Source organism: Agelaius phoeniceus, chromosome 31 (genome assembly GCF_051311805.1).
Source record: "Agelaius phoeniceus isolate bAgePho1 chromosome 31, bAgePho1.hap1, whole genome shotgun sequence".
Lineage (NCBI taxonomy): Eukaryota > Metazoa > Chordata > Aves > Passeriformes > Icteridae > Agelaius > Agelaius phoeniceus.
In genome coordinates, this window is record NC_135295.1 from 4,935,784 (window position 1) to 4,959,803 (window position 24,020).

At 60.7% G+C, this 24,020-nt stretch overlaps 1 protein-coding gene and 1 long non-coding RNA gene across 2 annotated transcripts; both read left to right on the forward strand.

The window, feature by feature from the left end:
* Positions 1–4,700: 4,700 nt before the first annotated feature.
* LOC143696229 (uncharacterized) lies at positions 4,701–5,744 on the forward strand. The gene is made up of 3 exons (XR_013185658.1): positions 4,701–4,789; positions 5,376–5,397; positions 5,624–5,744. It is a non-coding gene; the product is annotated as an uncharacterized LOC143696229 (long non-coding RNA).
* Positions 5,745–15,819: 10,075 nt separating this feature from the next.
* LOC143691879 (Fc receptor-like protein 3) lies at positions 15,820–23,993 on the forward strand. Its single transcript, XM_077191911.1, has 8 exons — positions 15,820–15,825; positions 20,745–20,826; positions 21,517–21,537; positions 21,626–21,856; positions 22,079–22,333; positions 22,434–22,712; positions 23,279–23,548; positions 23,638–23,993. The coding sequence occupies exons 1-8, from the start codon at positions 15,820–15,822 to the stop codon at positions 23,991–23,993; spliced, it is 1,500 nt and encodes a 499-aa protein (XP_077048026.1).
* The last annotated feature ends 27 nt before the right edge of the window (positions 23,994–24,020 follow it).

Consider the following 24,020-nt stretch of genomic DNA (forward strand, 5'->3'; position numbering starts at 1 on the left):
GGGAGAGGGTCCTTGGTGGCCCAACTGCCTTAAAAGGAAGAGCATGAGTTGGCAAAGTCCCTGACCGTGTCTCCTCTTGGGTTGTCTTTCCCATCCACGCTGGAAACCAGCAGCTGGCAACTCATTTCAATGAGAAATATCTACCAAGGAAAGTGAGAAAGTTCCTGGAATGGAAGGAAGACCCATTTCGAAAAATCTTTTTAATTTCAAAAATGATGGGGCTTCCAGGCAAAAGTGTAGGAAAGGGAATAACAGCTCTTTACTGGGAAATTTATAAAGCAGAACAGAACAAACAACACAAACCCAGAACTCTCCCTCCTGTGCAGCGCTGTTGGTTTTTGTGGCAGTTATAACCGCGGGCAGCAGGGGCCGCTGCAGGGAGCACTCCTGGCCAGCAGGGGGCGCCCCGCTCCAGCTCCATCCCCTCAGGGGCCATGGCGGCCTCGGCCGGGAGGGAGGAGGGGAAATCGCTCCTTTTGCAAACTCACGGCCACCAATCGGTCCCGGCACCACCACCGGCAGTGGGCAGAAGCCGCCAAGGCAGCAGGTTGGATCCCAGTGCCCACTGGCAGCGTAGCAGTGTCCCGGGGCCAGGCACACGCCCTGTGCAACACCCGCGACCGCTCTCCATGATCCCGAATGGAAGGAAGGCAGCGCCTGACCCCAGGCAGGTGTCGTGTCCACAGCAGCACCTCTGGTGGTTTTACACCACAATTCCTGCAAACCCTGAGCCTTTCACACAGGTGAGGAGGGCAGGGATGGAGCAGCTTTGGGGACACCTGGAATCCAGACAGGGTCACTCCCAACAGCCCCACCATGGCCGCGGGCAGAGCCCCTGGTCGGTATTCCTAAAACTTTCCCTCTTATCTGGTGGACACATTCCAAACCCAAACCCATTCTTTCCAGGTGGTTCCAGAAGGCTGCAGGTTTTGTTCAAGAAGCATGGTCCAGGTCAAATTGTTGAGCAGAATGTTGTGGGTTGTGCAGTAGTTTTGTGGTTCTCTCTGTCCCTTGCTGAGAGGGACAAATGAACAATTGCTGCATTTCCAGACTGGTTCCCTCACAGGTGCCTTCCCCTGCAGGGGCACTTTCCAGCCAGCCCTGCTCTGAAAACCATCAAAGGCCCTCTTAGAGCCACTGCTTGGGCTCCCTTTGGGCTTTGTGCTTCTTGCAGGGCTGAGCAAACCACAGCCAGGCCTTTTTCTACCAACAGAATTCTCACGTCTGCAGCAGCTCCACAGACCCAGAGCCTCTCGGAATCTGTTTTCGATGACCCCCAGGCTGCCGGCCCCTTGTGGGGGCTGTGCTGGGCTCTGGGTCACCCAAAATCTGAGGATCCCAGAGAAGGAGCTGAGACCTATGGGCCCATCCAGCAATTGCCCAACCCTGGGACCTCCATTCCCCTGGAAACGAAATCATGGGTACCCCATTTCTTGTGTCTCCCCCCTCTGGAACCCGTATCCCAGAACTCACATTCCCCAGGATCTCCATGGCCCAGGACCCCTCATTCCCAAGGAACCCTCTCCTGTTCATTCCATCCCCTGAAATCCTCCTTCTCCTGGCACCTTGATTCTCTCTGGAACACCCATTCCCACGGGATCCCCCTTTCCCCCAGCATCCCCATCCCATGACCCCAAATCCCTGGAGCCCACATTCCTCTGGCACTCCCATCCCTGAGTCTCCTCAGCCCTGGGGACCCCCATTCCCAGTGACTCCCCATCCTCAGCACCCCCATTCCCAAGGACCCCATCCCTGAGACCCCAGATTCCCCTGGACACCCATCCCCACATCCCCAAACCCCCTGAGCCCCCCCCACTCCTGGGAGCCCCATGTCCCACCGTGTCCCACCCAGCCTTGTCCCCATCCTGTCCCCACCCTGCCCACAGCCTGTCCCCAGCTTGTGGCCACCCTGCACCCACCAGGTGCCACCTACACATGGGGATGAGACCTGACCTCGCTTCCTTCCCCTCTGGCCAAAGAGCCACCACCCAGGGGACAGCCACCCCCGGCAGCGAGTGACAGCCAGTGCACATGGCTGGGGACACCGGGATGGCCGGGAAGCTGGCGCTGCTCCTGTGGGGTGAGTGCCCCGGGCATGGGCCTGACACCCCGGGTATGGGGAGGGGGAACAGGGGGGCTGTGGGGTCCCCTGATGTCCCCAATGCCAGCAGGTTATGGAGGCAGTGTGACCAAAGCTGTGGGGTAGCTTTGAGGACATAAACAGGAGAGAGGAATGTGGGGACAGGGACAGGGGGATGAAGATGTGGGGACAATGATGTGGCAGAAGGAACCTTGGGGCTGGGGCAGCTGTGGGGACAGGGACACAGGGATGCAGGGACAGGGACAAGGGGACAAGCACCATGTGTTTGAGCCATGGGGACAGGTGCCACTGGAATGGGACCATGGGCACAGGGCCGTGGGGATGTGTCTGTTGGGCTGGCAGGGATGACCTGTGCCAGCACAGGGTCCCCATGCCTGAGCAGGGGTTGGCTGCTGTGTCCCTATCCTTGAGACCTCTGTGCTACACCAGTGCCCCCACTGAGACTTTTTGGGAACAGCCCCTAAACCCCATGTCCTCATGCTGCTGTCCCCACAGTGCCACCCCCACCCAGCCCTGTCCCTTCTCCCTTCCAGCCCAGACCCTCGGCCTCGCTGGTGAGTCCTCAGGGGATGCCATGGCCCCACCCCACTGTCCCCAGCCCCACACTGGCCCTGGCAGGCTGGTGTCCCCTGTCACCCACAGGTGCCCAGACCACCCAGCTCCTGGTGGAGCCCCCCTGGAGGCCGGTGGTGCTGTGGGACCGGGTGACACTGACCTGCCAGGGCTCGGGGACCACCGGTGCCACCACCTGGAACAAGGATGGGCAGCGCTGGGGACAGGAGTAACGCGACAACTTCAGTGTCACTGAGAGTGGCACCTATGAGTGTAGCAGACCTGCCACCGGGCTCAGCCCCCCTGTAACAGTCTTAAATGGTGAGGGAGGTTTGGGTGTCCCCAGCCTGGCACCTGCAGGGACCTCGAGGGCTCCGGGTGGGCTCTGCTCCATGGGTCACCTCCTGTGTGACCTGAGCCTGTGCCCTGCTATGGGGACATCCCAGAGCATCCCAGAGTGGGGAAAACCATGTGGGAAATGAGGACCCCTGATGTGCTGGGTGTCACCGAATGGGGAGTCCTGGTGCCATCGGGTGTGACAGGACCCCTCTGTCCCCCAGGCCCGCTGGTGCTGCAGGTGCCGGCACAGGCGCTGCTGGAGGGGGACACGGTGACACTGCACTGCCGGGGCTCTTGGAACAGCACGGTCACCTCGGTGTCCTTCTACCACGAGGGGAGGAAACTGGAGGGGCTCCATGATAGGACCGAGTTGTCCCTGTCCCCTCTGCAGCTGCACCACAGTGGCCTCTACCACTGCGCGGGCCGGGTGGTGTCACTGTGGAGCATGTCGAACAGGGTGACAGTGACAGTGCACAGTGAGTGCAAGGATGGGGACAGGGAAGCCCAACATCCTCTGAGGGATTCCCCACCACTGCCTGAATCCTTCATCCCTCCCTTTACTCCTCCCTGGCTCACCCCAAAGTTCCCAAGTCCCTCTTGGTTTCCCCCATGACTGCCCAGTTCCCCCTGCACATCCCTCATCCCTCTCTTTGTCCTCCCCAGCCCTCCCTGGATTCCCCACCCCTTCCAAGGTCCCTGCTCCACCCTCTGGTCTCTGTGCCTTCCCTGGGTCCTCCCGCCCATCTCTAAACCCCAAATCATTCCCTGAGGCTCCTCAGTCTCTCGTCTGGTTCCCCATCCCTGCCTGGGTCTCTCTCCCTTTCCACGGGGTCTCGCCATTGTCCCCAGGTCCCAACGTCCCTCCCAGGGTCCCCTTCTGCTCACTGGGATCCTCTTTGCTCCCCTCCAATCCCCTTCTTTCCCCTCCTGTGTCCCCCACCCCCCCTGGGTCCCCAAACCCTCCTGTGTCCCCCCATAGTGGTTCTGCTCTCGGGGGTGTCCCTGTCAGCACAGCCCCCTGGGGGACAGGTGGCACTTGGGGACAGCCTGGTGCTGAGTTGTGCAGCAGATGGTCCCCTGTCCTTCTCCTGGCACCGAGAGGGCTCATGGGCACCGCTGGGCACTGGCCCCTGCCTGGAGCTGAGCCAGGCTGGGGACAATGACAGCGGCCAGTACTGGTGCCGGGTCAGTGACGGGGACAGCGTGGCCTAGAGTGACCCCCTGAATGTCACCGTCCTGGGTGAGTGGGACCCTCGGGCTGGGGGTGACCCCCCCACGGCACCCCCATCCCACCTCGCCCGGTGCCAGCCCTGTCTGTGTCCCCACAGTGCCCGTGGCCAATGCCACCATCACTCCTGGTCCCCTGTCACACCAGGTGCATGCAGGTGACCCAGTGACTCTGCACTGCTCTGCGCAGGTGGGGTCAGCCCCTGTCACCTTCACCTGGCTGCACAACGGGAAGGAGGTGGCCCAGGGTCCCCTCCTGGAGCTCAGGGACATCGATGTGGGACATTCGGGCACCTACCAGTGCATGGCCACCAACCAGCTGGGACAGGACGGGCACCGCGTGTTCCGGGCACTCAGCCCTGAGCTGGCCCTGGAGGTGACACCTGGCTCACCCTGGGTCACAGGTGGGGTCACACGGGGTCGCTGGGGTGTTCAGGAGCCCCGGGGTTCCAGGTGACCCCAATGTGTCCCCTCTGTCCCCAGCAGTGGCTGTGAATGTCGGCAGGACCCTCCTGTTCCTGCTCCTGCTCCTGGCTGTCATCGGGGGCTGTCACTGCTGGCACCGCCGGGGTGGGTGACAATGGGGTGGCACGAGGTCCTACAGGAACTGGGGGGAAGCCCCACACACTGGGGGGGCACTTGGGGAATCACCCAAAGCTCCTGACCTGGTGGAAGCTGAGCCCCCAGTGACCTTTGCATGGGGTGCTCACAGGTTTGGGGACGTTTTGGAGGGTCCTGGGCTGTCCCAGGAAGGGCCTTGAGGAATACTGGGGTGCCTCTGGGATCTCCTGGGGGCTTTTAGGGAGGTGTTGGAGAGTTGTGCAGGGATGTTGAGAGCTCTCCAGGGATCCTGGAGCTGTTTGGAGGCTTCCCTGCATTCCATTCTTGGGGTTTTTGGGGGCTTGAGGGGTGCTCAGGGGCTGTGTGAAGAATCAGGGTCCCAAGGCAGTTCAGGGGTCCTGGGGAGGGGGTTGGAGTACCTGGGTGGCTCAGGTGTTCTGGGGCTCCTCAGGGGTGGTTTGGGGTGCAGGGGCCTGGGAGTCCAGTAGAAATCAGTGTCTGGTGGGGGCTCAGGGGTCCAGTGGGCATTTAAAGGTCCCAGGTGGGGTTGGGGCCCAGGGCATCCCATGATCACCCTATCCTCTTTTTCTTGCAGCTCTCAGGAAATCCCAGGACAGGTGAGTGGGGAGCTCCAGCCATGGCTCTCCTTGACCCCCTCCCCAGACACCCCTCAGACCCCCCCTTATCCCCACAGGGCCCCCCAGAACCCCCTTATCCCCTGGAGGAGGGGGAGGGGCTGGACACCGAGGGGGCAGGGGGTGAGTATGGGGGATGGGTGGGGACACGGACATGTCACCCGTGGGTGTCACCCCCAGCCAGGTGTCCCTTACTGTCCCCCCCAAGGACCCCCAGGTGACCCAGGCAGAGCTGCCAGGACCACACGGGCGACTGCAGGACACCAGTGACATCCATGGGAACGTGCTGTGACACTGGGGGACACTGGGAGTCCCCATCCCATGGCTCCCATTGTGGCCCTGCCTGGGGTGATGATCACGAGTCAGGGGGCGCTGCACAGGGCCCCCAGTGCTCCCCTTTCCCCCTCCCAGTTCCCCCAGTACACCCATGGCCCCCCAGGCTCCTCCCAGTGCTCCTCCCAGGGGGCACAGGAGCCATTTCCTTCTTATTTGGTCTGAAATGCAGCTTTTTGGTTAAACTGGCAGAGATGGTGTTTGTTCAGCGTTGTTGCGCTTTGGGAATGGGATTCTCCAGTTCTGGGCTGCCACTGAAACCCAGGCCTGATGCCCCTCACTCTCCCAGTGGAGGCACAAAGATCCCAAAGTGCTGAGAGAAGAATAATTTCCTGAAACAGCAACGAGAGAACAAAACCAACAGAAACAGCAACAAGGTTCAGAGTCCAAATAGTGAGACAAGGAACGATTTCCAGGAAAAGCCCCCAAAAGGGAACAAACCCCAGACGCTGTCCCCAGCACGTTTCCTCCACCAGAGGAACCTGGCAGGGCCTCAACCTTCCTTGCTCTGATGGACAACACAGCCTTTACGAGGCTCTGGATCCTCTTCTCCCCTTTCCCAAACACCTCTCTGCCCTGTTCCCCACACGAGGATGTCACAAAGGCCCTGTGGGGGTTCCAGAGCCTCCCCCTTTCCCAGGGCAGTCAGGATCAGGCCATGGCACAGGGTGGGTGTCAGAGACAGGAAAAGTTTGATGTCTGGAGATATTTTGGAACACCTCTATGTGGCAGGGGTGGGTCAGGCCTTGCTTTTGGTGAGACAGGGCCCCGTCTGTCCATCAGTCTGTCAGCCATGGCACACTGGGGACAGTGGGATGCTCTGCCAAAGCCAGCTCCTGAGTGGCCGGGTGACCAGGAGTGCCAGCTATGGAGAGGGCCCTTGGTGGCCCAACTGGCTTAAAAGTCAGAGCATGAGGTGACCAAGTCCTTGATCCTGTCTCCTTTTGGGGTGTCTGTCCCCAACCGAGGAGTTGGCAACTCATTTAAATGAGAAATATCTGCCAAGGAAAGTGGGAACATTCCTGGAATGGAAAAAAGACACGTGTGTAATATTTTCTTTAATTTCAAAAATGATGGGGCTTCCAGGCAAAAGTGTTGGAAAAGGAATAATAGCTCTGTAGTAGGAAATTTATAAAGCAGAACAGAACCAACAACACAAACCCAGAACTTTCCCTCCCGCTCAGCGCTGTTGGTTTTTGTGGCAGTTATAACCGCGGCCAGCAGGGGGCGCTGCACGGAGCACTCCCGGCCAGCAGGGGGCGCCCCGCTCCAGCTCCATCCCCTCAGGGGCCATGGCGGCCTCGGCCGGGAGGCAGGAGGAGGGCAAATCGCTCCTTTTGCAAACTCACGGCCACCAATCGGTCCCGGCACCACCACCGGCAGTGGGCAGAAGCCGCCAAGGCAGCAGGTTGGATCCCAGTGCCCACTGGCAGCGTAGCAGTGTCCCGGGGCCAGGCACACGCCCTGTGCAACACCCGCGACCGCTCTCCGTGATCCCGAATGGAAGGAAGGCAGAGCGTGACCCCAGGCAGGTCTCGGGTCCACAGCAGCACCTCTGGTGGTTTTACACCACAATTCCTGCAAACCTTCAGCCTTTCACTCAGGTGAGGAAGACAGGGATGGAGCAGCCTTGGGGACACCTGGAAACCTGACAGGGTCACTCCCCACTGACCCACCATGGCTGTGGGTTAGAGCCCCTGCTCAGTATTCCCACACATTTCCCTGTTGTCTAGCAGCCGAATCAGATCCCAGTTATTCTTCCCGGGCCATTCCAAAACCCTGCAGGTTTGAGACAGGAAGGACGTGGGTCCAGGTCACGTTTTTGAGCAGATTGTTGTCTTTGCAGGTTTCTGGGGCTCTCTCAGATCCTTGCTGCAAGGGACCTAATGATCAGTTTGTGCATTTCCAGACTGCTTGCCTCTTAGCTGCCCTGCAGGGGCAGTTTCCAGCCAGCCCTGCTCTGAAAACCATCAAAGGCCCTCCCAGAGCCACTGCTTCGGCTCCCATTGGGTTCTGTTCTTCTTGCAGGGCTGAGCAAACCACAGGCAGGGCCTTTTTCACCCACAGAATTCTCACCTCTGCAGCAGCTCTAAAGCTGCCAGAATCAAAGCCAAGGGGGCAGGGGGGACCCTCAGGTGCTGGCTGCCACCTGGGGCTGGGCAGAGCAGGGCTGGGCAATGGCCATCCCTGTGCAGTGGGGCTGGGCCATGGCTGGGCCCCAGCCTTGCATTGACAGGGGTCCCCAGGATGTGCCACCCCTGGGACAGGCACCCGGCCAGGAATGTGCAGGGACATTTCCAGAACTGCCACCCCTGGGACAGGACCCCCCCATGCCAGGCTGTGTCACCCCCTGGGACAGGATCCTCTCATGAGAGGACCCACCCTGGATTTGCTGCTCAGGACAGAACCCTCCCCCACCATGATACTCTTCCTTCTTCTGCAGGAGAGAGAAAGTGTTGGGGGGCACAGCTCAACACTCCCATCCCCCACAGCCTCCCCACCCTTCCCTGCACCCCCCACTTCCCCGTTTCCCCCCTCCTCTGGGTCATCCCAACTCCTTCCCTGCTCAGGTGCTCTCCAGGATTGCTGAGCTGGGAACGGGGCATGATGGGACCTGGCAGAAAAGTGAGGAAAATAAGAAAAAAGATAAAAAAAGACTCAAAAAAGTCAAGGGCACAGAAGCAGAGCTACCAAGGACCCCTATGCCCAGGAAACGAGCATCCCAGGGGAGCAGCGCTAGGCCCTGAGTCACCCAAAAATCTGAGGCACCCAGGGAAGGAGCTGTGACCCACCAGCCCACCCAAGCAACTGTCCATCCCTGGCACCCCCTTCCCCTGGCCCCCAAACCATATGATCCCCACTCCTTCCATCCCAACTTCCCTGGGCCACCATTACAGGGCTGGCAGTCCCCAGGATCTTAATTCCCAAGGAACCCCAGGTTGGTAATTCTGGCCTCTGGGATCCCCCTTCCCCTGGGGGCCTTGGTTCCACCAGGAATCTCATTCCCATGGCATGCCAATCCCTCAGCCCCATCCCATGATCACAAATCCCTGGAGGCCACATTATTCTGGGACCCTCACCCCAAGCTTGAGTCCACCAAATCCTTGGGTCCCCCATTCCCCTGAGACGCCATCCCCGGGCCTCCCATTACCCTGAACACCCATCCCTGGCCCCCTGTACTGCCTCAGCCTCAAAATTCTGGCAACACCATGTCCCCACCATGTCCCACCATCACAAACATGTGCCACCATCACCCCCATGTGCTACCAAACATAGAGACGAAGTCCTTTGGTGCAGTCCAGCTGAGGATCTGCCTGTTACATCGGGGAGATCTTAGAGGTGCAGTTCATCTGGACTCCAATTTTACTCTCTTTCGATGGGGGAAGGGGGAATGGTATTTGCAAAGGGTACACACAGTCCATGTTCTCAGCAGTGGGCGAGAGCCATTGTGTACATTGTCCAATGCTCACACCTGCAACATCCATCTTGCTTTGGTCAGCTTGCCTCCCCCTGCACGTCTCTGCCGGGTTGGGGGTTTCAGTCCCAGGCCTTGGAAGGAGGAGAGGGGGCCTTCTCACATAGGGGTTTCATGTCTTGGTCTTTGATGGAAAGGCTTCTTACATCTCAGTCTGTCTGTCACAGTGGTTGCAAATGAGTGAGAAGGGTCTTCTGCAGGGGACCACCCAGAACTCAGGAAAAGTCCAGCCAGGCTGAGAGGTGGGACAGCTTCCAAGGCTATTGTTGCAAAAAGGGCACGGTGCCCCCTTCTTCTCATTGGGCTTGGTGTAGCATACAGCAAACAACACCTGTGAAAACAAAAACTTAGCAATGCTCTCAGGTCTCAGGGCCTTGTTGGCATGTGACTTTCTCCTTAAGAGCCAGAGATTTTAGACAGGGGGGGTCTTCTCTTCAGTGGTTCCCCAATGACGATTGTGAGGCAGATGAGGGAAAATTCGGACTGACTCTCACAGGACTCCCAAAACTCCTCACCATTTAAGACTGTCCCAGGGGGGCTGAGCCCAGTTCTGTGTCTGTCACACATGTCGGTGTCACTCTCAGTGACCTTGAAGGGGTCTCATCCCTGCTGCCTCTAGTGCCGCCCATCCTTGTACCAGGTGGTGGCACCGGCGGTCCCCGAGCCCTGGCAGGTCAGTGTCACCTGGTCCCACAGCACCGCCAGCCTCCAGGGGGGCTCCACCAGGAGCTGGGTGGTCTGGGCACCTGTGGGTGACAGGGGACACCAGCCTGCCAGGGCCAGTGTGGGGCTGGGGACAGCGGGGTGGGACCATGGCATCCGCTGAGGACTCACCAGCGAGGCCGAGGGTCTGGGCTGGAAGGGAGAAGGGACAGGGCTGGGTGGGGGTGGCACCATGGGGACAGAGGCACGATGGCACTGGGTGTGGGGGCTGTCCCCAGAAGGTCTCTGTGGGGGCACTGGTGTGGCACAGAGGTCTCAAGGACAGGGACACAGCAGCCAACCCCTGCTCAGGCATGGGGACCCTATGCTGGCACAGGTTACCCCTGCCAGCCCCACAGACACATCCCCACGTCCCTGTGCCCCTGATCCCATTTTGGTGGCACCTGTCCCCATGGCCCAAACACAGGGTGCTTGTCCCCTTGTCCCTGTCCCTGCATCTCTGTGTCCCTGTCCCCACAGCTGCCCTGGCCCCGAGGTTCTTTCTGCCACATCATTGTCACAACATCTCCATCCCATGCTCCTGTGCACTCATCACAGTTCCCCTGTTCCTGTCCCCCTTTTCCTGTCCCCACAGCCATCCCACAGCTCTGGTCACACTGGGCTCCATGACCTGGTGGCCCTGGGGATCTCAAGGAACTGCGCAGCCCCCCTGTGCCCCCTACCCACTCATCTCTCCCTCACCAGAGCCCATCACCAGGGTGTCAGACGCCTGCCCAGGGCACTCACCCCACAGGAGCAGCGCCACCTTCCCGGCCATCCTGGTGTCCCCAGCCATGTGCACTGGCTGTCACTCGCTGCCAGGGGTGGCTGTCCCCTGGGTGGTGGCTCTTTGGCCAAAGGGGAAGGAAGAGAGGTCAGGTCTTGTCCTCATGCATAGGTGGCACCTGGTGGTGGCAGGGTGGCCACAAGCTGGGGACAGGCTGTGGGCAGGGTGGGGACAGGATGGGGACAAGGCTGGGTGGGACAAGGTGGGACATGGGGTTCCCAGGAGAATGGGGTCCTGGGCCATGGACATCTTGGGGAATGTCAGTATTAGGATGGGGGTCCCAGGGAGGGGGGGACACAAGGAAAGGGGGGTCCCATGGTTGGTTCCCATGGGAATGGAGGTCCCAGGGATGGGCAATTGCTGGGTGGGCCTGTGGGTCAAAGCGCCTTCCCTGGGTGCCTTAGATTTTGGTGTGACCCAAGCCCAGCCATGGCCCCACAAGGTGCCGAGGGCCTGGACGTCACCCCAGAGAGATTCTGAGGGGCTCTGAGTCTATGGAGGTGCTGCAGAGGTGAGAATTCTGTGGGTGGAAAAAGGCCCTGCCTGTGGTTTGCTCAGCCCTGAAAGAAGCACAAAACCCAATGGGAGCCCAAGCAGTGGCTCTGCGAGGGCCTTTGATGGTTTTCAGAGCAGGGCTGGCTGGAAACCACCCCTGCAAGGGCAGCTCTGGAGGAAGCAGTCCGGAAATGCAGCAATTGATCACTTTGTCCCTAGCAGCAAGGGTCTGAGATAGCTCCCTAACTTCTGCAAACACAATAATGTTTTGCACAACAACCTGACTGGGTCCCTCCTCCTTCCTGTCTCAAACCTGCAGCCATTTGGAATGTCCTGGGAAGAATATTTGGGTTCTTGGTTGGCTGCCAGACAAGAGGGAAAAGTGAGGGAATACAGAGCAGTGGCTCTGCCTGCGGCCGTGGTGGGGCTGTGGGGAGTGACCCTGTCTGGATTCCAGGTGTTCCCAGAGCTGCTCCATCCCTGCCCTCCTCACCTGCACAGGGCACAGGGAATAGACAGGGCTCTGCCCTGCCCCTGCCCCGCCCCTTCCAGGGTCCCCCTCCACTTCCCGGAGCTGTGGGGGCCTTACCCTGGCAACGCTCGGTCCCGACACATCGCGACAGTGGCTTCGGACACGCTGCCACAGTCGGTTCGGACACCCCGGGACCGTCCCGGCACTCGCAGCGCGATGGCAGCTGGGCCCCTTCCCGGTGCTCCGGGACCACCATTGCGGTCCCTCCTTTCCGCAGACCCCACCGCAGGGTCTCTGCTCCCCCCTGTCCCGGGGTCTCCCCTCCGCCGTTTCGCTCCCTCCACGCTCGGGGCTCCCCAGTGGGGTCCCGGTCCCTCCATCCCGGCCCCTCTCACCCGCTGCCCCCCGGCCCCTCCGGCCGCGCCCCCCGACAGCCCCGGGGCCGGCACCGGCAGAGGCTGCCGAGCTCCTGCAGGATGAGACGTTCCTGGGGCAGTGCCGGCTGAGCGGGGCCCGGCTCCCTCACGCCGTCCTTGCCCGCAGCACTCGGGCTCCAGCATCCCCGGGCTGCTCCTTCGGAATGTGCCGACCACTCCCGGAGTGCTGCCCTTTGTTGGGAATGAGCCCAAGAGTGCCCAAATCATCCCCAAGGCCTGGGCTGGGACCTCCTGTGAGGCTGTGCCCGAGCCCTGAGGGGTTTGGGAGCCCGATGGGTTTCACTGCTCCATCCGAAAATCTGGGGGGAGCAGGAATGGCAAGCGGTGCCCTGTGGCCCTCGTCTGAGCACCCTGCAGAATTCCCGGCACTCCTGCTCCTCTCCATGGCCAGGTGCTGTTCCAGTGGCCCACTTGCTCCAGCTGCTGCTGCCTCAGCTGCAGGATCCCAAAATCCCCAGGAGAGGCACCAGAACCCTGTGTTTGTGCACAGGGATGTTTTAGGAGCATGGCTGAACTTTAGGAACTCCAGAACAAATTATAACACCTCCTTAAGGGTCTGCCAGTCCCTGAGCAGAACAGGGGCATCAGCCCAACGAGATACAGTTTCTCCCCATTTTTCCCTCCCAAGGCACTGCTCCCGGCCTGGGCTGTCCCTGTGCTCCAGCGGCAGCTGCAGAGCCCTTGGAATTGTGGCTCCGCTCTCCATCTGCTCTTCCTTTCCCTGCAGATGTTGTGTTGGGACCAGCAGTGGCCCAGGAAGAGCAGGAACTCCAAATGTGCTCTGGAGCCCCCAGAGGAGCCCAGGCAGAGCCAGGACTGAACATCAGCTTTCCTCAACATTCCAGAGCAATTCAACATTTGCAGATTGGCTGTGACAGGGCTGAAAGAGGAAAAGGGAGAGAAAGGCTGAGGATTTGCAGGAATTGTGGTGTAAAACCACCAGAGGTGCTGCTATTGACACAAAACCTGTCAAGGGTCAGGTGCTGCTTTCCTTCCATTTGGGATCATAGAGAGTGGTTGCGGATGTTGCACAGGGCGTGTGCCTGGCCCCGGGACACTGCTACGCTGCCAGTGGGCACTGGGATCCAACCTGCTGCCTTGGCGGCTTCTGCCCGCTGCCGCTGGTGGTGCCGGGACCGATTGGTGGCCATGAGTTTGCAAAAGGAGCGATTTCCCCTCCTGCCTCCCGCCCGAGGCCGCCATGGCCCCTGAGGGGATGGAGCTGGAGCGGGGCGCCCCCTGCTGGCCGGGAGTGCTCCCTGCAGCCCCCCATGCTGGCCGCGGTTATAACTGCCACAAAAACCAACAGCGCTGAGCGGGAGGGAAAGTTCTGGGTTTGTGTTGTTGGTTCTGTTCTGGTTTATAAATTTCCTAGAAAAGACCTGTTATTCCTTTTCCTACCTCTTGGTCTGAAAGCCAAATAATTTTGAAATTATAAAAGAGTTTTAGAAGTGGGTCTTCTTTCCATTCCAGGAATGTTCCCACTTTCCTTGGCAGACATTTCTCATTTAAATGAGTTGCCGAAAACTGAGTTCCAGCCTGGATGGGACAGACACTCTCAAGAGGAGACACAGTCAGGGACTTGGTCACCTCATGCTCTGTCTTTTAAGCCAGTTGGGCCACCAAGGACCCTCTCCCCAGCTGGCACTCCTGGTCACCCGGCCACTCAGGAGCTGGCTTTGGCAGAGCATCACACTGTCCCTAGTGTGCCATGGCTGACAGACTGATGGACAGACGGGGCCCTGTCTCACCAAAAGCAAGGCCTGACCCACCCGGGCCACATGGAGGTGTTCCATGTCTCCAGACATCAAACTTTTCCTGTCTCTGACACCCTGCCCTGTGCCATGGCCTGATCCTGACTGCCCTGGAAAAGGGGGGGGCTCTGGAACCCCCACAAGGCCTTTGTGACATCCTGGTGTAGGGAACAGGGAAGAGGAGGGCTTTGGAACAAGGAACAAGAGAATCCAGAGCCTCCTGAAGGCCACTTTGGCCACCAGAGCAAGGAAGGTCCAGGGCCGTGCCAGTTCCTCTGGTGGAGAAACGTGCTGAGGGAAACATCTGGGGTTTGTTCCTGGTTGTGGCTTTTCCTGGAAATCGGTCCTTGCATGACCATTTGGACTCAACCTTTTTGAGGTTGCTGTTGGTTTCATTGTCTCTCGTTGCGGTTTCAGGAAATTGATCTTCTCTCAGCCCTTTGGCATCTTTGTGCCTCGATGGGGTGCAGGAGGGGCAGTTTTAGTGGCAGCACAGACACGAGTGGGTGCCCATGGGTGGGGACCCCCAGTGCCCCCAGTTCCCCCCAGTGTCACAGCACATTCCCGTAGATGTCACCGGGTTCCCGCGGTCGCCCCTGGGGTCCCCGTAGCTCCGTGTTGGTCAGCTGGGGATGCTGGAGGGTGGTGGCATGGGGGGACGCTGCGAGAGACACAGGCTGTGGGATCTGGGTGGGGTGACACTGGTGGGTGACATGTCCCTCTGTGTGTGTGTCCCCCCCCGTACTCATCCCCTGCCCTCTTGGTGACCACGACGTGGGTGTACAGCACCTCCCTCTCCTCTGGGGGGGCTGAAGGATGCGGGAGGGCCCTGAGGCAATAAAGGGGATGTGGGGGGAGGGGGGGGGAATGGGAGGTCTTGGGGGTTTGGGAAAAAGGAGAGCGGTTGGTTTGAGCCTCCCACTCACTTTTCCTGCTGCTTCCTGGCAGCTTCAAAGGAAGGAGGGGATGGGTGACTGGGGTCCCAGGGCGCTGAATATTATCAGGATTCCTAAATTCCCAAGGTACTCCCAAGAATCCCCGAAGCCCCCCAGAAATCATGAACCTCTCCCAACCCTCTGACCAAGTCAGCTAAAGCTGCCAGGGACAGAAAACCCCATCACCCCCAGGGCCCCTGAAAGAAATGCCAACATCCATGCAGGACCTTCCAGCACCTCATCATACTCCACAGGACCTTCAGACAAGGTCAAAATTTTGGGGCTGGAGTGCTTCCCTATTGCTCCCCAACTCTGGGGGCCTCAGGAGCTCCCTGGGACCCCCATCCACCCACTGTCACCCACCCACACAGTGCCACCAGTGCCAGGCCACAGTAACACCCACGAGCAGGAGCAGGAACAAAAGGGCCCCACCGACCCCTGCGGCCACTGCAAGAAACGGAGGGGGACACATCAGGGTCGCCCATCACCCCAGGGGTCCTGCACCCTACAGTGACCCTGTGTAAACCCACCTATGTCCCTGTGTGTCCCTTTGTCCCGCGGTGTCACCTCCAGGGCCAGCTTAGGGCTGAGTGCCCGGAACACACAGTGCCTGTCCTGTCCCAGCTGGTTGGTGGCCATGCACTGGTAGGTGCCCAAATGTCCCCCATCGATGTCCCTGAGCTCCAGGAGGGGACCCCGGGCCACCTCCTGCCCATTGTGCAGCCAGGTGAAGGTGACAGGGGCTGAGCCCACCTGCACTGAGCAGTGCAGGGTCACATTGTCACCTGCATGCACCTGGTGTGAGAGGGGACTGGGAGTGATGGTGGCATTGGCCACGGGCACTGCGGGGACAGAGACAGGGCTGAGGCCACAGGGAGGGGCTGGCAGCCGGTGTGGGGGGATAGGGGCAGGGGGGATGGGTGTAGTGGGGGATTTTGGGTATGGGGTCACACCACAGAGGGGCGAGGGGACAAGGGGAGTGATGGAAGGACCCAAGAAAGGTGTCAGGGGGACATGGAGGTACCCAACCAGAAGACACGAGCAGGCCATGGGGGCTCCCCGTGCCCATCCCCGCACTCACTGTGCACCGTGACACAGAGCCAGGTGCTGCTCTTCCGCACGGCCCCCCCTCAGAATGCACCTGGCAGCTGTAATTCCCCGAGTGGGAGACCCCCAGGGTGGGCACCAGCAGCTGCGGGGACCCCTGCGGGCCCCCCACCACCTGCCCGTCCCGGTAGAACACGTGCAGGAGGGGGCTTGGGGCTTCAGGGGGCTGGGGGTGCTGAAGCAGCTGAGAGTCAGGGGGGCCCCCAGGGTGGGCTTGGGGGGACCCTCCAGCACTGGCACCAGAGGGGAGGGAGATTTGTGAGCCTGAGTCCCTGGGGAGGGGCTGTGGAGATGTCAGGGTGGCAGCAGTGGGGTGCTCACCGTGCACTGTCACTGTCACTGGCGCTGACTCCTTCCACCCCCAGGGTTTCACCCAGGCTTTGCAGCAATAGCTGCCACTGTGGTTCAGCTGCAGAGGGGACAGGGACAGCTCGGTCCAATTGAGGACCATCTGCAGCTCTTTCTTCTCATGGTAGAAGGACACTGAGTTGACCGTTCTGTTCCACCAGCCCCAGCAGCGCAGTGTCACCGTGTCCCCTTCCTGCAGTGCCCATGCTGGCACCTGCAGCACCAGCCAGTCTGGGTGACAGAGGGGTCCTGTCACATCTCAGGCATCTGGAGGGTCCCCATGTCACAAGGATCCCCCCACTGGGTGACACCCAGCGCACCAGGTGTCCCCAGCACCCACATAGTTTTCTGCACACTGGATGCTCTGGGATGTCCTCAAAGCAGGGGACGGGCTCTGGTAACACAGGAGGTGACCCATGGTGCGGAGCCCACCCAGAGCCCTCGGGGTCTAGAGGGTGCCAGGCTGGGGACAGCCAAACCTCCCTCACCATCTGAGATGTTCACAGGCAGGTTGAACACACTGTCAGGTCTGCCACAGGTGCAGGTGCCACTCAGGGTTACAGTGAGGAGGTCGAGTCCCTCCTGCCCCCAGCGCTGCCCATCCTTGTTCCAGGTGGTGGCACCGGCGGTCCCTGAGCCCTGGCAGGTCAGGATCACCCAGTCCTACAGCACCACCGGCCTCCAGGGGGTTCCACCAGGAGCTGGGTGGTCTGGGCACCTGTGGGTGACTTGGGACACCAGCCTGCCAGGGCCAGTGTGGGGCTGGGGACAGTGGAGTGGGGCCATGGCATTCCCCGAGGACTCACCAACGATGCCAAGGGTCTGGGCTGGAAAGGAGAAGTCCCCGAGGACTCACCAGCTGGGTGGGGCTGGCACTGTAGGGACAGCAGCATGAGGGCACAGGGTGTGGTGTCTGTCCCCAAAAGGTCTCTGTGGGGGCACTGGGGTGGCAAATATGTCTCGAGGACAGGGACACAGCAGCCAAGCTGTGTCCCTGTGTGGGTACAGGTCACCCCTGCCAGCCCCACAGCGACATTCCCATGGCCCTGTCCCCATGGTCCCATTTTGGTGGCACCTGTTCCCATGGCGCATCAACATGGTGCTTGTCCCCTTGTTCCTGTCCCTGCATCCCTGTGTCCCTGTCTCCACAGCGGCCCAAGCCCCAAGGTTACTTCTGCCACATCCTTGTCCCCACATCTCCATCCTCCTGTCCCTGTCTCCATATCCCATTTCCCCTGTTCCTGTCCCCCTGTTCCTGTCCCCAAAGCCACCCCACAACTCTGGTCACACAGGGGTCTTTGCCCTGTTGGCATTCGGGAGATCAGGGGACCCCGCAGCTCCCTGTACCCCCTCCCCTCCCCATCCCTGGGGTGTCAGGCCCATTCCTGGGGCACTCACCCCACAGGAGCAGCGCCACCTTCCCGGCCATCCCGGTGTCCCCAGCCATGTGCACTGGCTGTCACTCACTGCTGTGGCCACCGCTCCCCTGGCTGGCGGCTCTTGGGATGAAGGGGAAGGAAGCGAGGTCACGTCTGTCCCCATGTGTAGGTGGCCTTTGGTGGGGGCAGGGTGGCCACAAGCTGGGCACAGGCTGTGGGCAGGGTGGGGACAGCCTGGGGATGTGGTGGGGGATGCTGTTGCCAGGAGTGGGGAGCTCAGGGGATTTGGGGAACCAAGGATGGGTGTCCAGGAGAATGGGCGTCCAGTGGAGTTGGGGTCTCCATGCCTGGGGGCATTCAGGGATGGGGGTGCTGTGGGAACATGGTCCCCAGGGATTTGGGGTCATGGTGTGTGGGTGCCAGGGCTGGGGGTGCATGGGGGAAAAAGGGGACCCTCGGGAATAGGGGTTCTGGGGAAGAAGCAGCCCATGGGATGGGATCAAGGCAATGGTGGGGCTGGGCAATGTCAGTCCTGGGATGGGGGTCCCCAGGGAGGAGAGACCAAGGCAATGGGGGTCCCATGGTTGGGTTCCCAGGGGAATGGGGGTGCCAGGGATGGGCAGTGGCTGGGTGGGCACGGGGGTCAGAGCTCCTTCATGGGATGCCTCAGATTTTAGGGTGACTCAGAGCCCAGCACAGTCCCCACCCTGGGGCACCCCAGGGATCTCCTGGGAGTCTCTGTGTCCCTTCCCCACTCACCCCTGGGTCCGGTCCCCCCATTTCCTGGCTCAGCCATCCCAGGAAACACTTGATGCCCAACTGACTGTGACAAAATTATACATCCATAGAAAAAAGGCATAAATCTTCCCCACACCTTTTTTTTTTTCCCAATAAAGTACAAAATCAGCAAAAATCAATCTGGCAAGGTATAAAATACTCTGGTTTATAGAATCCATTGCTTTCTCAACAAGACCCTCACAATAAAACACAAATCACAATGAAATGAGACTTTTTGGTTCCCTTTAAAAGCCCCCTGCTGCATTCCATAGCAGCGTTTGCTTGTGGATAACACAGAGTGTGGAATCTCCATGAGTGTCCAACAGCTCCATGGGATTGTTCCCTGCCTGCTGGGCAGCAACCCAGCCCCTAAGGAAGCCGTTTCTTGGGCCATATTTAGGAATTCTCCCCAGTTTTCTCATTCCTACACTGAAACTTGATTGACTTCCCATGGAGGAAGGGGAGAAGCTCTGTCCATGCTTGGGACAGTGCACAGGAATCAGTGGAAATGCCCCTGTGTGCCTCAGGGTCTGATTCCCTGGTAAATCCACTCCAGCCTGCCCTGAATTCCCCTGCCTGGGCACTCCCTGCTCCTGCTGAGACACCCCTGTTCCCCAGCCCCTCGTGTGCAGCCCCTGCTCAATATTTCCACACTTTTCCCTCTTATTTGGTGGCCAGAGCCCAAACCCAAATATTCTTTCCATGATGTTCCAGAAGTCTGCAGATTTTCTTCAAGAAGGGGCGTTCCAGTCAGGTTGTTGAGCAGATTGTTATTGTCTTTACAGTAGTTTTGTGGTTTTCTCAGTCCCTTGTTGAGAGGGACAAAATGATCAATTGCTGCATTTCCAGACTCGTTCCCTCACAGTCGCCTCTGCAGGGGGGGTTTCCAGCCAGGCCTGCTCTGAAAACCATCAAAGGCCCTCATAGAGCCACTGCTTGAGCTCCCATTGGGTTTTGTGCTTCTTGCAGGGCTGAGCAAACCACAGGCAGGGCCTTTTTCCACCCACAGAATTCTCACCTCTGCAGCAGCTCTAAAGCTGCCAGAATCAAAGCCAAGGGGGCAGGGGGGACCCTCAGGGCCTGGCTGCCACCTGGGGCTGGGCAGAGCAGGGCTGGGCAATGGCCATCCCTGTGCAGTGGGGCTGGGCCATGGCTGGGCCCCAGCCTTGCATTGACAGGGGTCCCCAGGATGTGCCACCCCTGGGACAGGCACCCGGCCAGGAATGTGCAGGGACATTTCTGGAACTGCCACACCCTGGGACAGGACCCCCCATGCCAGGATGTGTCACCCCCTGGGACAGGATCCCCCTGGACAGGAGCCTCTGGATGTGCCCCCCCAGGACAAAACCCCCCCTTTCCCATCTGACTCTCAGCACAAACGGCCTCTTCCTTCTTGTCCAGGAAAAGGAAAGTGAAAGTGCTGAGGGGGCACAGCCCAACACCTCCATCCCCCACAGCCTCCCCACCCTTCCCTGCACCCCCTGCTCCCCATTTTCCCCCTCTCCTGGCTCCCCCCAACCCAGTCACTGCTCAGATGCTCTCCGGGATTGTTGAGCAAGGAACGGGGGCAGAGGGGACGTGGCACAAAAGTGAGGAAAATAAGGAAAGAAAAGCAATAAAAACACAAAAAAGTCAAGGACATTGGAGCCACGGAGGCCGTGCTACCCAGGACCCCCATGTGATGCCTGCACAGGAAACAAGAATCCCAGGGGGGCTTTGCTTGCTCTGGGTCACCCCAAAATCTGAGGCACCCAGGGAAGGAGCTGAGACTCCTTAGCCCATCCAGCAACTCCTCATCCCTGGCACCCCCATTCCTCCTGGAATCTAAACATGGGATCCCCATTCCTTATGGCCCCTCATACCTGGGACCCCCATCCCAGTACTGACATTCCCCAGGATCTCCATGGCCCAGCACCCCATTCCCAAGGAACCCTCTCCTGCTCATTCAGTCCTCTGATATCCCCCTCCCTCCATGACCTTGATTCTCTCAGGAATGCCATTCCCATGGACAACCCCCATTCCCCCAGCATCCCCATCTCATGACCCCAAATCCTGGAGCCCAGGATCACCTGGGACTCCCATCCCTGAGTCCCCTCAGCCCTGGACACCACCAGACCCATGACTCCCCCTCCTCAGGGACCACATTCCCCTGGACATCCATCCCTGGCTCCCCAAACCCACCGAGCCCCCCACTTCTGCAAACTACATCTCCCACCTTGTCCCACCCACCCTCATCCCCATCCTGTGCCCAGCTCCACCCTGCCCCCACCAAGGGCCACCTATGCATGGGGACGGATGTGACCTCGCTTCCTTCCCCTTCATCCAAAGAGCCGCCAGCCAGGGGAGCAGTGGCCAGAGCAGCGAGTGACAGCCAGTGCACATGGCTGGGGACACCGGGATGGCCGGGAAGGTGGCGCTGCTCCTGTGGGGTGAGTGCCCCGGGCACGGGCCTGACACCCCAGGGATGGGGAGGGGGCACAGGGGGGCGGCAGGGTCCCCTGAGGTCCCCAATGGCAGCAGTGCCAGTCCATGTTACCCACAGTGGACCTTGGCGGGACTGGGGATGTAGGGTGGCTTTGGGGACAGGAATAGGGGGGCAGGAATTTGGGGATGGGGATGTGGGGACAGGAATGTGGGGACTGGCACCTTTGGGCTCATGTAACTCTGGGGATAAGGACAAGGGAACTGGGATGCAGGGACAGAAGGGGACAAGAACCATGAGGATGTGGCCATGGGGATGGGATCATGGGGATGGGATCATGAGCTGGTGGGGATGACCTGAGCCAGCATGGGCTGTTTCTGTGGTGTCCTCGTGCCAGGAGTGTCCACAGTGTCCCCATGTTCTGCCTCAGCCCAGGGTGGCCTCAGTGTCCCTGTTCCCAAGGTGTTTGTGCCACAGGGATGTGGTGCACGGGTGGCTGTGACACAGACATGTCCCCCTGCCTCTCCAAATCTTTTTGAGACCACCCACACACACTTTCCCACAAGAAATGCTGTCCCAACAGGGACAGTTTTTGGGGACAGCCACCACACCCTGTACCCTGGTGCTTCCTTCCCTGCAGTGCCACCCCCACCCAGCCCTGTCCCTTCTCCCTTCCAGCCCAGACCCTCGGCCTCGCTGGTGAGTCCTCAGGGGATGCCATGGCCCCACCCCACTGTCCCCAGCCCCTCGCTGGCCCTGGCAGGCTGGTGTCACCTGTCACCCACAGGTGCCCAGACCAGCCAGCTCCTGGTGGAGCCCCCCTGGAGGCCGGGTGTGCTGTGGGACCGGGTGACACTGACCTGCCAGGGCTCGGGGACCCCCGGTGCCACCACCTGGTACAAGGACGGGCAGCGCTGGGGGCAGCAGGGACGTGACCGCCTCAGTGTCACCGAGAGTGGCACCTACACATGTGACAGACCCGGCACCAGGCGCAGCCCCCCCGTGACTGTCTTAGATGGTGAGGGTGGATCTTTAATGATCAGGGTGGCCCCTGAGAGGTCAGGGTGGGCTCCACTCCATGGGTGGCCTCACACCCCTCATGTGGCGAGAGCCTGTGCCCTGCACACAGGGACATCCCAGTGCAGCCCACTGCTCTCCAGAGCACCCAGATGTCCCTGGTGCTATGGGCACCCACCTCAGAATGGCCTCATCAGTGAGATGTGACCTTCCTGTCCCACAGACCCACTGGTGCTGCAGGTGCCAGCGTGGACACTGCTGGAGGGGGACACAGTGACACTGCGCTGCCGGGGCCGGCAGGAAAACCATCTCAGCAGGGTGCGATTTTACCGGGATGAGAAGGATCTCGGGGGGTCCCTCAGGGGAACTGAGATGTCCCTGCCCCCCCTGCAGCTGCACCACAGCGGCCGCTACAGCTGTGGGGGCTTGGTGGGGTCCTGGCAGTCCCGGTCAGCAGCAGTGACAGTGACAGTGCAGGGTGAGCACCCCCATGGCTGGAACTCCAATATCTTGACAACCCCAAAGCCACTTCCCAGTGCACTCAGAGTCACAGTCCTCACCTCCCCTCTCCTTCCCAGAGCTCTTCTCGGTGCCGGTGCTGGAGGGTCCCCCCACACCCACCGAGGGGTCCCCCCTGACTCTCAGCTGCCTCAGCACCCCCAGCCCCCTGCGGCCCCGAGCCCCCCTCCTGCACGTGTTCTACCGGGACGGGCAGGTGGTGGGGGGCCCACAGGGGTCCCCGCAGCTGCTGGTGCCCGCCGTGGGGGTCTCCCACTCGGGGAATTATGGCTGTGAGGTGCACTCCCAGGGTGGGGCCGTGCGGAAGAGCAGTGCCCGGCTCCGCGTCACGGTGCGCAGTGAGTGTGGGGATGGGCACGGGGAGCCCCCACAGCCTCCTTGGGTCCCCCACACTGCCTGGCATCACCCAGCCCTCCCTGATGCCTACTCTGGGCTACCCAACCTTTCCCGGATCCCTCCCTGGCTCCCACCATCCTTTCTTGGGTCCCTCCCTGGGACCCCCCCAGCCCCTACATGAGTACCCCCATCCTTCCCTGGCACCGTTTCCGTGTCCTGCCATTGCTGCCCGGGGTCCCTCCCCAGGTCCCCCCATTCCTGGCTCGTGTTTCCCTCCATCCCACATTGGGTACCCTCACCCCTCCCTTGGTCCCATCACCCCTCTCTGACTTCTCTGCACATTCCCCAGATCACACCATCCCCTCCCTGGGTCCCCGTACCTGCCCTGGTGTTGCCCACCTCCCTTTCCAGGTGTTCCCTCCCTGACCCCCCCAGCATCCCTCAGGGTTCCTTTCGAAGCACACCCCCCCCTCCATCTCTGCGCCCGCTCTCCATCACTGGAGTTCCCCTGCCCCTCCCTGAACCCCCTGGGTCCCTCACTGTTCCCTGGTGTCCCCCTCTCCTGCAGGGGTCCCGCCCTTGGGGGTGTCCCTGTCAGCACAGCCCCCCGGGGCACAGGTTGCACTCGGGGACAGCCTGGAGCTGAACTGCTCAGTGACCATGGGAACAGGTGCCCTGTCCTTCTCCTGGCACCGGGAGGGCTCGGGGGCACTGCTGGGCACCGGCCCCCGCCTGGAGCTGCGCCACGTTGGGGACAATGACAGCGGCCAGTACCGGTGCCGGGTCAGCGACGGGGACAGCGCGGCTGAGAGTGACCCCATGAATGTCACCGTCCTGGGTGAGCGGGACCCTCGGGCTGGGGATGACCCCACCCAGAGCACCCCCATCCCACCCTGCCAGGTGCCAGCCCTGTCTGTGTCCCCACAGTTCCCGTGGCCAATGCCACCATCACCCCTGGTCCCCTGTCACACCAGGTGCGTGCAGGTGACAACGTGACCCTGCACTGCTCAGTGCAGGTGGGCTCAGCCCCTGTCACCTTCACCTGGCTGCACAACAGGCAGGAGGTGGCCCAGGGTCCCCTCCTGGAGCTCAGTGACGTTGAAGTGGGACATTCGGGCACCTACCAGTGCGTGGCCACCAACCAGCTGGGACAGGACGGGCACCGTGTGTTCCGGGCATTCAGCCCTGAGCTGGCCCTGGAGGTGACACCTCAGTCATCCTTGCTCACAGGTGGAGTCACACGGGGTTGTTGGGGTGTTCAGGATGCCTGCAGTTCAGGGTGACCCCAATGTGTCCCCTCTGTCCCCAGC